The sequence below is a fragment of the Pseudophryne corroboree genome, chromosome 3 (genome assembly GCF_028390025.1).
Source record: "Pseudophryne corroboree isolate aPseCor3 chromosome 3, aPseCor3.hap2, whole genome shotgun sequence".
NCBI classification, from domain to species: domain Eukaryota; kingdom Metazoa; phylum Chordata; class Amphibia; order Anura; family Myobatrachidae; genus Pseudophryne; species Pseudophryne corroboree.
Window position 1 is genome coordinate 228,435,128 of NC_086446.1, and position 14,313 is coordinate 228,449,440.

Consider the following 14,313-nt stretch of genomic DNA (forward strand, 5'->3'; position numbering starts at 1 on the left):
CCGTGTGTATGCCCCATAGCGATATATAAGCGTGGCCACGCGCGTCACTATCGCTGGTACTAGATTGGCCTGCATGCAGGCACAATCTGCATGCAGGCTCCCCCCCCCCCCCCGTTGTCCCTCCTCGCTAAGCACACATCGCGCTGCGTGATGAGCAGTCTGTGCTAGATCACTCAGCGAACATCTCTTCCAGTGTGTAAGCGGCTTAACCACTTAACTGACGCTTTATTTTGGCAAAAACCGCTCCGAAAGTGTCGGGTTTTTTTATGAGTGAATTAGGTGAAGAACATGAATTTAACCCTATCCCAAATGGTTTTCGTTTAAAAGTTTTTTTTTTTTTTTTTTTAAATATATATTTTTTCAAACATCGAAACACTGATCGGGAACATCGCGGCTTTCATTTTGAAAGCCGGGACAGCCTCCAGGTATACGGGGGTGGGGGTCTGCGGGCAGTGCCAGATTAAGGTCCACATAGGCCTGGAGCTGAAATTTCTGCAGGGCCTATTGTGTGCCGCCACAGGGCGTGTGATCACCACAGAGAAGTTCTCCCTGTGTGGCCAGGGTGGTGTGGTGGCATACTACATCACTACACTACAGTACCCAGTACCTCCCCACATTACATATCTTCACTATACTACATTTCTGCACTAGGGGCCTAACTCACAGTTGATCGCAGCAGCAAATTTGTTGGCAGTTGGGCAAAACCATGTGCAGTGCAGGGGGGGTGGGGGGCAGATGTAACATGTGCAGAGAGAGTTAGATTTGGGTGGGGTGTGTTCAAACTGAAATCGAACTTCCAGTGTAAAAATAAAGCAGCCAATATTTACCCTGCACAGAAACAAAATAATCCACCCAAATCTAACTCTCTCTGCACATGTTATAACTGCCCTACCTGCAGTGCACATGGGGGGTCATTCCGACCCGATCGCAGCGTGCTTTCATTTGCACAGCTGCGACCGGGTCATTACTGCGCAACTGCGGGGGCCGTAATGCGCACGCACGTTATTGCCCGGCGACGGCCATCGCCAGGCAACGACACTGACTACGAAGAAAGCGGTCGCAGCGGCGACCGCAAGAATATTGACAGAGGAGAGGCGTTCCGGGGTGGATACTCACCATTGGATGGCGTTTTTGGGGAGTGGTCGGCCGAACGCAGGCGTGTCCAGGCGAACGGAGGGCGGATGTCTGACGTCAAACCCGGGACCTTCATCGCTGGATCCGTCGCACAGGGTAAGTAACTCCAGCCTTACTCTTAACTTGCACAAAACTTTTTTAGCTAAGCAGGGCTGCACAAGCGAACGCAGCCCTGCTAAGCTAAAATACACTCCCCCATAGGCGGATATTAGTTGATCGCACCAGCAGCAAAAAGTTGCTTGGTGTCAACTCGGAATGAGGGCCCTGGTTTTGCCCAACTGCTAGCAAATTTGCAGCTGTGATCAACTCTGAATTACCCCCTATATCACTCCTACATCTCTGACCTATATCCCTGCAATACAGTGGCGGAACTAGCGAGCGGTGGGCCCAGGTGCGACAAAATGCTTTGGGCCCCCCCATCCCATCCAAGTCCACCCTCTCACCCCTGGAGAGGATCTAGTGAGGGGGGACCTGCTCAGGGCCAGAGAAATGGATACCTAGCAACAGTGCCTTCACTGTGTGCAAGAAACGGCATCGGAGTCCCCCCACCTCCATGCAAAACAGGGGCAGTGCGCGCCGTAGGCGCGGAAAAAAATATAGGGGCATGGCTTTGTGGGGAAGGGGTGTGGCGGGAAGGGAAGGGGTGGGAAGGGAAGGGCCCCATTGGCTGTCCTCCGCCGCTTTGAATGCTGGGATGCACTTCCCAGCATTCACAGCGGTGGAGGACAGCCTATGGGGAAGGAAAGGGACAGCAGCAGCGCCTCTACCAATTACAGTGCGCTGCTGTGGCTCCCTCCTTCACCCCCGTAGCCGCTGCTCCTCTCCTGTCCTCGGCGGTGGCTGTGTGCTGCGGGTGGCTGTTGCCCGCAGCACACAGTGGCATGTAATGAGTCAGTTTGACTCATTACATGCCGTGCTGCTTTGGGCCCCTAGACAGTGGCGGGCCCCAGTGCAACGCACTGGTTGCACTGGCGGTAGTTCCGCCACTGCTGCAATACATTACTATGCTACTTCCCCACACTGCATTCCAGCACTATATCTACCACCCTGAACTACCTCACCACACTACATCACTATGCAACCTCCCCACACTATATCACTGCATTACATGCCTACACTATGGTGGTCATTTTGAGTTGATCGCACGTAGCAACTTTTTGCTGCTCGTGCGATCAACTAGATGCCGCCTATTGGGGAGTGTATTTTAGCATAGCAGTGTTGCGATCGCTTGTGCAGCCCTGCTATGCTAAAAAAGTTTTGTGTGAAACAAGACTTGCCCTGCAGTTACTTACCCTGTGCGATGGATCCAGCGATGAAGGTCCCGGAATTGATGTCACAGATCCGCCCTCCAAATGCCTGGACATGCCTGCGTTCACTGCTCCACTCCCAGAAAATGGTCAGTTGACGCCCCGGAACGCCTTCCGCCTGTCACTCTTCTTGCGATCGCAGCAGCGATCGCTTTTTTCGTTATTTCTGTCATTGCGCAGCGACGGCCGTTGCTGGGCAATGACGCACATGCGCATTGTGGCCGGCGCGCATGTGCAGAACTGACCCGTTCACACCGCTGCGACAAACAGCAGCGTGCGAACGGGTCGGAATGACCCCCTATATCACTTTGCTACCTCACCACACTACATCCCAGCACTATACATACCCAAACTACCTCCCAACACTACACCCCTGCATTATATCCCTGAACTACCTCCACACACTACATCACTCTACTATCTCCTCACACTCAATATCTGCACCATATCACTGCACTACCACCCCACAGTACATCGCTACGCTACCTCCCCACACTACATCTCTGCACGTTATCACTGCACTACCACCCCACACTACATCACTCTGCTACCTCCTCACACTCCATATCTGCCCCATATCACTGCACTACCACCTCACACTACATCACTACGCTACCTCCACACACTACATCTCTGCACGTTATCACTGCACTACCACCCCACACTACATCACTCTGCTACCTCCTCACACTTCATATCTGTATCATATCACTGCACTACCACCCCACACTACATCGCTACGCTACCTCCCCACACTACATCTCTGCACCATATCACTGCACTACCAACCCTCACTACATTGCTACGCCACCTCCCTACACTACATCTCACCACTATTCTACACTGCCTCCCCACATTACATCACTATGCTACATTCCCACACTACATCTCAGCACTAACTCTCCACACTACATCACTTCACTCTCTCCCTCACACTTTATAATTGCACTACTTCACCACAATACATTACTATACACAACACTCCACTGCCTCCCCACACTACATTTTTATTTTTTATCTTTGCTCAGGTTTTTGTGTGCACAGCAGCTTCTGGAGAAGTTTAGAGTGATGCAGTCCAGGTAGCATAAGGGGTAAGAAGGTGTGGGCCTGAGGATGGGGATGGGAGGGACTACTTTGGATGTCTGCTTACTCACTACAGTGCATCAGCCCATGGGTGGCTGACTTAGGCATGTTCGCATGCCTATTCTCAGTGGCCAATCTATACCAGCCCCCTGGGGCTCTTGGGACCACTTATGACAGTCACTCTGTGCCCATGTAAAGAACCGATCAATCGGCCTTTTTGTTGAGCAGCTGCCCAAAATTTCCCTAACCATAAAAACAGTGCTCCGTACCTGCTGGTTACTGTGTGGGGTACAGTGCGGAGGGTCTGGGACTCAGGGTCGACACACCTTAGGTCGACACCAATTGGTCGACACACCTTAGGTCGACATGGATAAAAGGTCGACATGGATAAAAGGTTGACAGGAACAAGGTCGACATGGAAAAAGGTCGACATGAGTTTTTTATGTTTTTTGGGTGTCGTTTTCTTCGTAGAGTGACCGGGAACCCCAATTAGTGCACCGCATCCCCTCGCATGGCTCGCTTCACTCGCCATGCTTCGGGCATGGTGCTTTCGCTTCGCTCGGCACAGATTACCGTTCCAATCGTAGTCCACGTGGATCGTTAAGTATGAAAAGGTTCCAAAAAAGAAAAAAATCGTGAAAAACTAATGTCGACTTTTTTTCCATGTCGACCTTGTTCCTGTCGACCTTTTCTCCATGTTGACCTAAGGTGTGTCGACCAATTGGCGGCGACCTAAGGTGTGTCGACATTTTTGTTGTCGACCTGGAGTCCGGATACCCAGTGCGGAATACATTGGGAGACACAGATAAATATTGAGCGATGCTGTGTAGGGCACAGGGAGGCAGTAAGTTTAGCTGTGAGGAGAGTAAACAGTAAGACATAACCTATCAGGTACAGGAGGCACACAGTAACTATGTAATGCGCAACACCAAGAAATGGGCAGTAACCAGGATATAAGGGTTAACACATACCAGGTGTGGGCACCTCTCTCACCTTGGAGAAGGTCACCTCTTTGTTGGGTTTCTTGGTTGGTCAAACTTGCCCCGGTCCAGCATCAGGTAGAGGAAGATCACCACGCAGAAAGCGCTGCCGAACACCGTGATCTGCCGGCTCTTCTCCATGCCGATGCCACAGCCCTGGTCACGCCAACAAGCTCTTCTCCATGCCAATGCCGATGCCGCAGCCCGGGTCACGTCAACAAGCTCTTCCCCATGCCGATGCCGCAACCCGGGTCCCGCCAACAAGCTCTTCCCCATGCCGATGCCGCAGCCTGGGTCACGCCAACAAGCTCTCCCAATGCCGATGCCGCAGCCCGGGTCATGCCAAGAAGCTCTCCCCATGCCGATGCCGCAGCCCGGGTCATGCGAACAAGCTCTCCCTGTGAAGATGCCACAGACCAGGTCACACCGACAAGCTCTCCCCCAACGTGCATATAGTCACACCTGATATAAATTGTATAGCGGCAGTGTGCTCTGGTAAGCAGAGAGGGGAGGCCGTAGATCTCAGGCGGCGATTGGAAGAGATAGCTGGCGGCGGTGACAGACGCTGAAAATTGTTACTGGCTACACAGCATGCCCTGCAGGACCCGCTCATTTTTAAAATCAGGGTCACAAAATGCCTGTAGTGTGTATTTTGTGATCACTGAATCTCTCACATCACATACTTCCCTTTCTTTCTAATCTCTTAGTTAGAGTATCTATCTTTTTTTACTTCTTTTCAAACATACCTTCATCACCTACTTTAATGTCTGTCTCAGGTACATTACTTTTCTTTACCTGTATTCTTTCTTTACTCTCCCTCCCTTGTTACTTCTGTCTCCTACCTATTCCTGACTCAGCGTATGACATGACAGCAGCAGCAGTGCCGAGTGCTGGCCCCGCCCCTTTCACGATGTCATGGAGTGGGTGGGGCTTGCAGTATGAGGAAGTGCTGCAGAGCCCAGCCACGCAGAACTAGCAGGGGGTGCAGCATCAGTAGTACAGGTTACCAAACGCTGCCTGATCGGAGCTGAGCTCCAATTGCGGCAGCCAACCCACTGAAGAGGTGAGTGCAGGCCACTGTGGGGACAAAGCAATGCAGACAGTGTTTCTTTCCTGTCAACACTGGCTGCATTGCAGGGGAGCCTATGGGCCTGTTTTCAATGGGGGGCCTGGAGCTGCAGCTCCATCCGCCCCATTGTTAATCCGGCCCTGTCTGCGGGTGGCTTGTGAGGATTAATTTACACTCCCCGGTGGCTGCAATTGTCTGCAGCCGCTGGAGGGGCGGGGATACTGCCGTGCTGACCGATCAGCAGTGAACCGCAGCACGGCAATCAGTAGGGGAGACTGCAGGGAGGCAGAGGGAAATTTCCCTTCCCTGCTGCTGCTAACACTCTCTATCTGACTGGTCGCATCCTATGCGACCAGGTCAGATAGAGCACTTGCAGACATGGTCGCATCTGATGCAACCATGCCAGGCAAGTGGTTAAGTATTACCCATCTCCTGATAAGATCTTGCATAGAACAACTAGATAAGACTGAGCTCTTGTGATATATCTGGGTTTACTTACACGTGTGTTCAACCAATCACAATCACCATATGACCTGAAACTGGCAATAAATAAGGACAGACAATGGCTGCTATATGTCACCATCTGTGGTCTCCAAACTAGGTACAAATGAGGCAAGGTCCTGACTAATAATGAGGCGGATGGGACCCAGGCCTCCACATAAATGGAGTGTTCAGAATTAAAGTGAACCAAGTCCATTTTTTGCCCATCCTATACAATAAAAGGCTGCTCCACCAGGTAACTGACCCTCTAATAGAGTAACAATGTGTCATATAAGTGCACAATCTGGAACCGAAGCCCGTACAGGAGTGGGTGTGTGCTCATGAAGTGGGGCCTACGGGGAATTTCCCTTGTGGGCCAGTCCAACACGGAAAACTGCCATCTTACAGTGGCAATATCTATGTTATTAAAGTCAATAATTAATTAATTAATTACAGTTCAATTTTTCTCAAAATTGACTCTAATGTACTCTGTTCACATTAATTCTGAACCCTAGGCCCATCAGCATGGTGATGACCCATTGTACAGCTGACCACACAGTCAGCCATGAATCATAAGTATTACAAATATATATCTATTTTCCTCCTAAAATGATGCAACTGTTTTACTTTTACGTATTTAGAGAGTCATTGAGACTTGATAGTGTAGGGAGTGTGCACACCCACGTGGCTCTGGTTATACCCACCTCCTCTGCTTCTTATAATAGGCCCTTGATAACTTTTAGCCCCAGGCCCATGTGACCCTCAATTTAGACCTGGATGAGTCTACTGTGCAGCTGGGCTAAGAATTCTGTGAGGCAAGTAGTTATGCTGACAAAGCACCATTGGTTCTCACGCTGAGCGGCTGCAAGGCACCGAGTTTGTCAGTGCTTTCTGCAAGATGACAGCAGACTTTTGGTGACTGGATTTTCAGTCATTTGGTAAAAACAGCACATGGGTAGACAAGCCTACAGTCAGATATTGTCATAATCCTTATCCAGAGCACTGCTTATGACTCAAACATTCGGCGGGATGTAATGTCACCCGGTTCAGGCGGGTGGTCTTCAGTATGCCGACTGACGGGATCCCGGCGCACAGTATATCGGTTCCGGAATCCCGACAGCCGACATACCGACACTTATTCTCCCTCGTGGGGGTCCACAACCCCCCTGGAGGGAGAATAAAATAGCGTGGCACGCGTAGCGAGCCACCATGCCCGTAGCGTGGCGAGCCCGCAAGGGGCTCATTTGCGCTCGCCACACTGTCGGTAAGCCGGCGGTCGGGCTCCCGGCACCGGTATGCTGGTCGCCGGGAGCCCGACCGCCGGCATACCATACTGAACCAGGTCCAGACAGCCGTGCGGGTTGTTGGCCGAACTCGGATGTTTTTTTAAGCGGCAATCACTTACAAGGTATGGTTTTGCCTTGAAAGTAATTGCTGCATTACATCCCGCCTATTATGTGTAAAAATCACCTGTAAAACAAAATGTATTTTATTTCACAGATTGAAACTACATCTGCAATAGATAAGATAAGATTAAACATATAATTTCCACACAATGTACAGATTATCCATGACGTATACATACATTATCTTTTATTTAAAACTCCTATATTTGTCTTCTGGACTACGGAAGTAATTTCTGCATAGTATATTATCTCTGTGGGTCGAAAGCTGTAGATTGTATGTTATTAGAACGGCAATTCATATTCTCTACTGAACAGTAAAGGGTTAATAACACATGTGAAGCAAACAGCTGCTAAAAATAGCGGTTCGCTTGGTATTAAAGAACTATATGGATCAATCAGTATGCACATTGTCTCTAACTTTCCCACCATGGGGACTCCTCTGTATAAACTAACAAGAGGCTGATTAGGATTACAGGAGCAGGTTACACGTTGATAAGTGTAGCCGGCAGTGGATCAAATTTCAGAAATGTGTACAAAAAAACAAATGGTGAGGAAGCTGCTGGTCACAGATAACGAGGGAAACATTTGCTACTCACAAATTTCAAGAAAACATTTCCCAGCTCGTGCTGTGATTGAGGTTCGGGCTGGAGGCTGCTCTCCAACGTTTCCAGGAATTCCCGATGCACTTGAAGAATGTCTTCAATGTTGGAGAATAAAATCTGGAGGAAGAAGAGACAGTGAGATGAGGAAATGTTCACTTAGCATAAACCAGATCATCGAAGATCATGAAAGTCATATTTATTCACAACAGTTTAATATCTGTACTGTAAATGTAGAGTTTGCAAATACTACAGAATCAGTACTGAAATGGCAAACAAGTTATAAATATAATAACAAACAAAAGACCCTATAAGTTATAAGCTTGCGAGCAGGGCCCTCCTACCTCTATGTTGGGAATTCGATTGGAAGTGAAGTTTAGCGAGGTAAAAAAAAAATAGGAATTTAATACCTATCGGTAATTCCTTTTCTCCTAGTCCGTAGTGGATACTGGGTATCTGTACTTTAGTACCATTGGGTATAGATCAGGTCCACTGGAGCCTGGCACTTTAAAACTTTTAGTGTTTGTATGTGTGTGCTGGCTCCACCCCTCTATGACACTCCTACCAGACTCAGTCTAGGAAAACTGTGCCCGAGGAGACGGACATACCATGAGAGAAGAAACCAATCCAACAGCGGTGAGGCAACAAGCCAACACACAACCAGAACCGAAAAGAGGGCGCTAACCCGAACAGAGGATAGCAACACCAACCAAACCAGGATAGTAAACTATCCAAACATAAAGGGACCGCAACGGAGGGCCAACCAAAGACTTACTTAGGTAAGCAGAAATCGAAGCACTGAGGCCTGAATAGACATCGGCAAAGGCAGAGCCGCCAAAGTATAGGTCAACCTGAGCCAACGAGCAACTGAATGCTTAAAGTCGGATGACCAATCTTGGTGGCATCATAAAGGACAAACAGCGAATCAGATTTCCGATGATGAGCCGTCCTCTTGACATAAATCTCCAGAGCCCTCACCACATCCAAGGACTCTGGTCCAACGGAAGTGTCAGACAACACCGGAACCACAATGGGTTGATTGACATGAAAAGCTGAAACCACTTTTGTCAAAAACTGAGGACGGGTCATGAGTTCCGCCCTGTCTTCATGAAAAATCAAATAAGGGGACACATCTGGCAGGCGCCAATACTAATAACATCACTGTCTTCTAGGTGAGAAAGTCAGATGGAAGAAAGGACAGAATCACATTAAGGTCCCACTGAGCTGTGGGAGGCACGATGGGCAGCTGCATATGAAGAACTCCTTTTAGGAAAAAATAAGAATTTACTCACCGGTAATTCTATATCTCGTAGTCCGTAGTGGATGCTGGGGACTCCGTAAGGACCATGGGGAATAGACGGGCTCCGCAGGAGACTGGGCACTCTAAAGAAAGATTAGATACTATCTGGTGTGCACTGGCTCCTCCCTCTATGCCCCTCCTCCAGACCTCAGTTAGGGAAACTGTGCCCGGAAGAGCTGACATTACAAGGAAAGGATTTTGGAATCCAGGGTAAAGGTGCATACACACGGAGAGATTTTGACTATGAGAGATTTTGACTAACTTTTCCCTTGAACTGGCAGTAGGAGATTTTGACTAACTTTACCAGAGATTTTGTCTAACTATGCAAGAGATTTTGGCTATGGGAGATTTTGACTATCTCATTTAAATAAGGGGATGAGTGTCATATATAGGACGATTTTACAGGGTGGCTGGTATTTAAATAGCTAAAAGTTAAAAAAATAATTTGCGTGGGGTCCCCCCTCCTATGTAAAACCAGCCTCGGGCTCTTTGAGCCAGTCCTGGTTGTTAAAATACAGAGGAAAAAATGAGTAGGGTTCCCCCATATTTAGACAACCAGCACCGGGCTCTGCGTCCGGTCCTGGTTTAAAAAATACGGGGGACAAAAGACATAGGGGTCCCCCGTATTTTTCAAACCAGCACCGGGCTCCACTAGCCAGGGAGATAATGCCACAGCCGGGGGACACTTTTATATTGGTCCCTGCGGCCGTGCCATTACCCCCCCAACTAGTCACCCCTGGCCGGGGTACACTGGAGGAGTGAGGACCCCTTAAATCAAGGGGTCCCCCCCTCCAGCCACCCAAGGGCCAGGGGTGAAGCCCGAGGCTGTCCCCCCCATCTGTGGGCGGTGGATGGGAGGCTGATAGCCTTTCAATAGTAATATTGTTCTTTACAGGTGGCCTACAGGTCCCAGCAAGCCTGCCCCAGCATGCTGGCACTTAGAGAACCACAAGTGCCAGCATGCCCGGACATAAAGGGCCCGCTGGCACCTGTAGTCCACCTGTAAAGAAAATATTGGGGAAAAAACACGACACATTCTTTAAAAAATCCTTTATTAAACTGGGTCTTCACCTGGGAGGCGGCGGCCTTTAAGCTCTTTTGCATGGCCGCCGCCTTCCCAGGACTTCCAGCATCTTCACCTGGTGGGCGGCGGCTGCTAAGCTCTTTTGCATAGCCGCCGCCCATCCAGGACTTCCACGGCGTCTTCAGTCTTCAGGAGCTCTTCTCCGCTCCTCCTCCGCCGTCGGACTGAAAGCCGCTGCCTCGCGCTGACTTATATAAGTCAGCGGGAGGGGGCGGGGCGATGACGCGACGAGCCGTGATTGGCTCGCGGCGGCCATCTTGAATTTCAAAAATGACGCTGAGGCGCTATTTTTGAAACTGGTACCGCTCCGCTGCCAAACTCTGCAAGATAAAGGTAAATTTCCCCCGCCCGCACCGCCGCCGCCCGCACCGCAACCCGCCCGCACCCGCAACCCGCCGTCACCCACACCGCCACCGCAACCCGCCGCCGCCCGCACCGCCGCCACAACCCGCCGCCGCCCGCACCACCGCCGCCTGCAACATCGCTATCGCTGGGAAAAATCGCTGGCCTCTTAAAGTATTAGCGATTTTGACTAACTTTTGCAGCGACATAGCCAAAATTGACTTGCCTGCACTGACTATTTTTCCCAGCGATAGCGACCTAGCGGGGACGCGCATCGCTATCGCTGCCTGTATACACACGGAGCGATCTGCACTAACTTTCTGAGCGATTTTGACTATATAGTCAAAATCGCTCAGTTATATCGCTCCGTGTGTATGCACCTTAAGACTCATACCAGTCACACCAATCACACCGTACAACTTGTGATAACCTTACCCAGTTAACAGTATGAACAACAACTGAGCATCACTCAACGGATGGCTCATAACAATAACCCTTATTAAGCAATAACTATATACATGTATTGCAGAAAGTCCGCACTTGGGACGGGCACCCAGCATCCACTACGGACTATGAGAAATAGAATTACCGGTGAGTAAATTTTTATTTTCTCTAACGTCCTAGTGGATGCTGGGGACTCCGTAAGGACCATGGGGATTATACCAAAGCTCACAAACGGGCGGGAGAGTGCGGATGACTCTGCAGCACCGAATGAGCAAACACAAGGTCCTCCTCAGCCAGGGTATCAAACTTGTAGAACTTTGCAAAAGTGTTTGAACCCGACCAAGTAGCTGCTCGGCAAAGCTGTAAAGCAGAGACCCCTCGGGCAGCCGTCCAAGAAGAGCCCACCTTCCTTGTGGAATGGGCTTTCGCTGATTTAGGATGCGGCAATCCAGCCGCAGAATGAGCCAGCTGAATCGTGCTACAGATCCAGCGAGCAATAGTTTGCTTTGAAGAAGGAGCACCCAGCTTATTGGGTGCATACAGAATAAACAGCGAGTCAGTCTTCCTGACCCCAGCCGTTCTGGAAACATATACTTTCAAAGCCCGGACTACGTACAGCAACTTGGAGTCCTCCAAGTCCCGAGTAGCCGCAGGCACCACAATAGGTTGGTTCAAATGAAACGATGATACCACCTTTGGGAGAAATTGGGGACGAGTCCGCAATTCTGCCCTGTCCATATGGAAGATCAGATAGGGGCTTTTACATGACAAAGCCGCCAATTCTGACACATGCCTAGCCGATGCTAAGGCCAACAGCATGACCTCCTTCCACGTGAGATACTTTAGTTCCACGGTCTTAAGTGGCTCAAACCAGTGGGATTTCAGGAAATCCAACACAACGTTAAGATCCCAAGGTGCCACTGGTGGCACAAAAGGGGGCTGAATATGCAGCACTCCCTTTACAAACGTCTGAACCTCAGGCAGTGAAGCCAGTTCTTTTTGAAGGAAAATGGATAGGGCCGAAATCTGGACCTTTATGGACCCTAATTTTTAAGCCCATAGTCACACCTGACTGTAGGAAGTGCAGAAATCGACCCAGCTGGAATTCCTCTGTAGGGGCCTTCCTGGCCTCACACCAAGCAACATATTTTCGCCATATACGGTGATAATGCTTTGCTGTCACATCCTTCCTAGCTCTCATCAGCGTAGGAATCACTTCATCCGGGACGCCCTTTTCCGTTAGGATCCGGCGTTCAACCGTCATGCCGTCAAACGCAGCCACGGTAAGTCTTGGAACAGACAGGGCCCCTGTTGCAACAGGTCCTGTCTGAGAGTTAGTGGCCATGGGTCCTCTGTGATCATCTCTTGTAGTTCTGGGTACCAAGTCCTTCTTGGCCAATCCGGAACGATGAGTATTGTTCTCACTCCTCTTTTTCTTACTATTCTCAGTACCTTGGGTATGAGAGGAAGAGGAGGAAACACATAGACCGACTGGAACACCCACGGTGTCACTAGCGCGTCCACAGCTATCGTCTGAGGGTCCCTTGACCTGGCGCAATATCTTTTTAACTTTTTGTTGAGGGGGGGACGCCATCATGTCCACCTGTAGCAGTTCCCATCGATTTGCAATCTGTGTGAAGACTTCTTGATGAAGTCCCCACTCTCCCGGGTGGAGGTCGTGTCTGCTGAGGAAGTCTGCTTCCCAGTTGTCCACTCCCGGAATGAACACTGCTGACAGTGCTTGCACGTGATTCTCCGCCCAACGAAGAATCTTTGTGGCTTCCGCCATTGCCACCCTGGCGGTTTACATGGGCGACCGCCGTGATGTTGTCTGATTGAATCAGCACTGGTTGGTCCCGAAGCAGGGGCTCCGCTTGACTCAGGGCGTTGTATATGGCCCTTAGTTCCAGTATATTTATGTGCAGACAAGTCTCCTGACTTGACCACAGCCCTTGGAAGTTTCTTCCCTGAGTGACTGACCCCCATCCGCGGAGGCTTGCATCCGTGGTCACCAGGACCCAGTCCTGTATGCCGAACCTGCGGCCCTCGAGAAGATGAGCACTCTGCAGCCACCACGGAAGAGACACCCTGGCCCTCGGGGACAGGGTGATCAGCCGATGCATCTGAAAATGCGATCCGGACCACTTGTCCAACAGATCCCACTGAAAAATCCTCGCATGGAACCTGCCGAAAGGAATGGCTTCGTATGAGGCCACCATCTTTCCCAGGACTCGCGTGCAGTGGTGCACCGACACCTGTTTTGGTTTCAGGAGGTCCCTGACCAGAGTCACTAGCTCCTGGGCCTTCTCCTCCGGGAGAAACACCTTCTTCTGTTCTGTGTCCAGAATCATGCCCAGGAAGGGCAGATGCGTCGTAGGAATCAGCTGCGACTTTGGAACATTCAGAATCCAGCCGTGCTGTTGCAACACCTCCTGAGAGTGTGCTACGGTGATCAACAACTGCTCCCTGGACCTCGCCTTTATGAGGAGATCGTCCAAGTACGGGATAACTGTAACTCCTTGCTTCCGAAGGAGTACCATCATTTCCGCCATTACCTTGGTAAATATTCTCGATGCCGTGGAGAGCCCAAACGGCAACGTCTGGAACTGGTAATGACAGTCCTGTACCACAAACCTGAGGTACTCCTGGTGAGGGGGATAAATGGGGACATGCAAGTAAGCATCCTTGATGTCCAGAGCTACCATAAAATCCCCCTCTTCCAGGCTTGCAATGACCGCTCTGAGCGATTCCATTTTGAACTTGAATTTTTTTATATAAATGTTCAAGGATTTTAAATTCGGAATGGGTCTTACCGAACCGTCCGGTTTCGGTACCACAAACATTGTGGAATAGTAACCCCTTCCCTGTTGAAGGAGGGGAACCATTATTATCACTTGCTGGAGGTATAGCTTGTGAATTGCCGCCAGCACTACCTCCCTTTCCATGGGGGAAGCTGGCAAGGCTGATTTTAGGTAACGGTGAGGAGTCACTTCGAATTCCAGCTTGTATCCCTGAGATACAATTTGTATAGGCCAGGGATCCACTTGCGAGCGAACCCACTGGTTGCTGAATTTTCGGAGACGCG

At 50.1% G+C, this 14,313-nt stretch overlaps 1 protein-coding gene across 3 annotated transcripts in view; it reads right to left on the reverse strand.

The window, feature by feature from the left end:
* Positions 1-14,313, reverse strand: part of PREX1 (phosphatidylinositol-3,4,5-trisphosphate dependent Rac exchange factor 1) — a 454,902-nt gene that overhangs the window by 253,144 nt on the left and 187,445 nt on the right. For all 3 annotated transcript variants that reach the window (XM_063958866.1, XM_063958867.1, XM_063958868.1), the window contains one exon: positions 8,056-8,178. In XM_063958866.1, the coding sequence (XP_063814936.1) occupies positions 8,056-8,178 (123 nt within the window). The remainder of the gene's footprint in view (positions 1-8,055; positions 8,179-14,313) is intronic.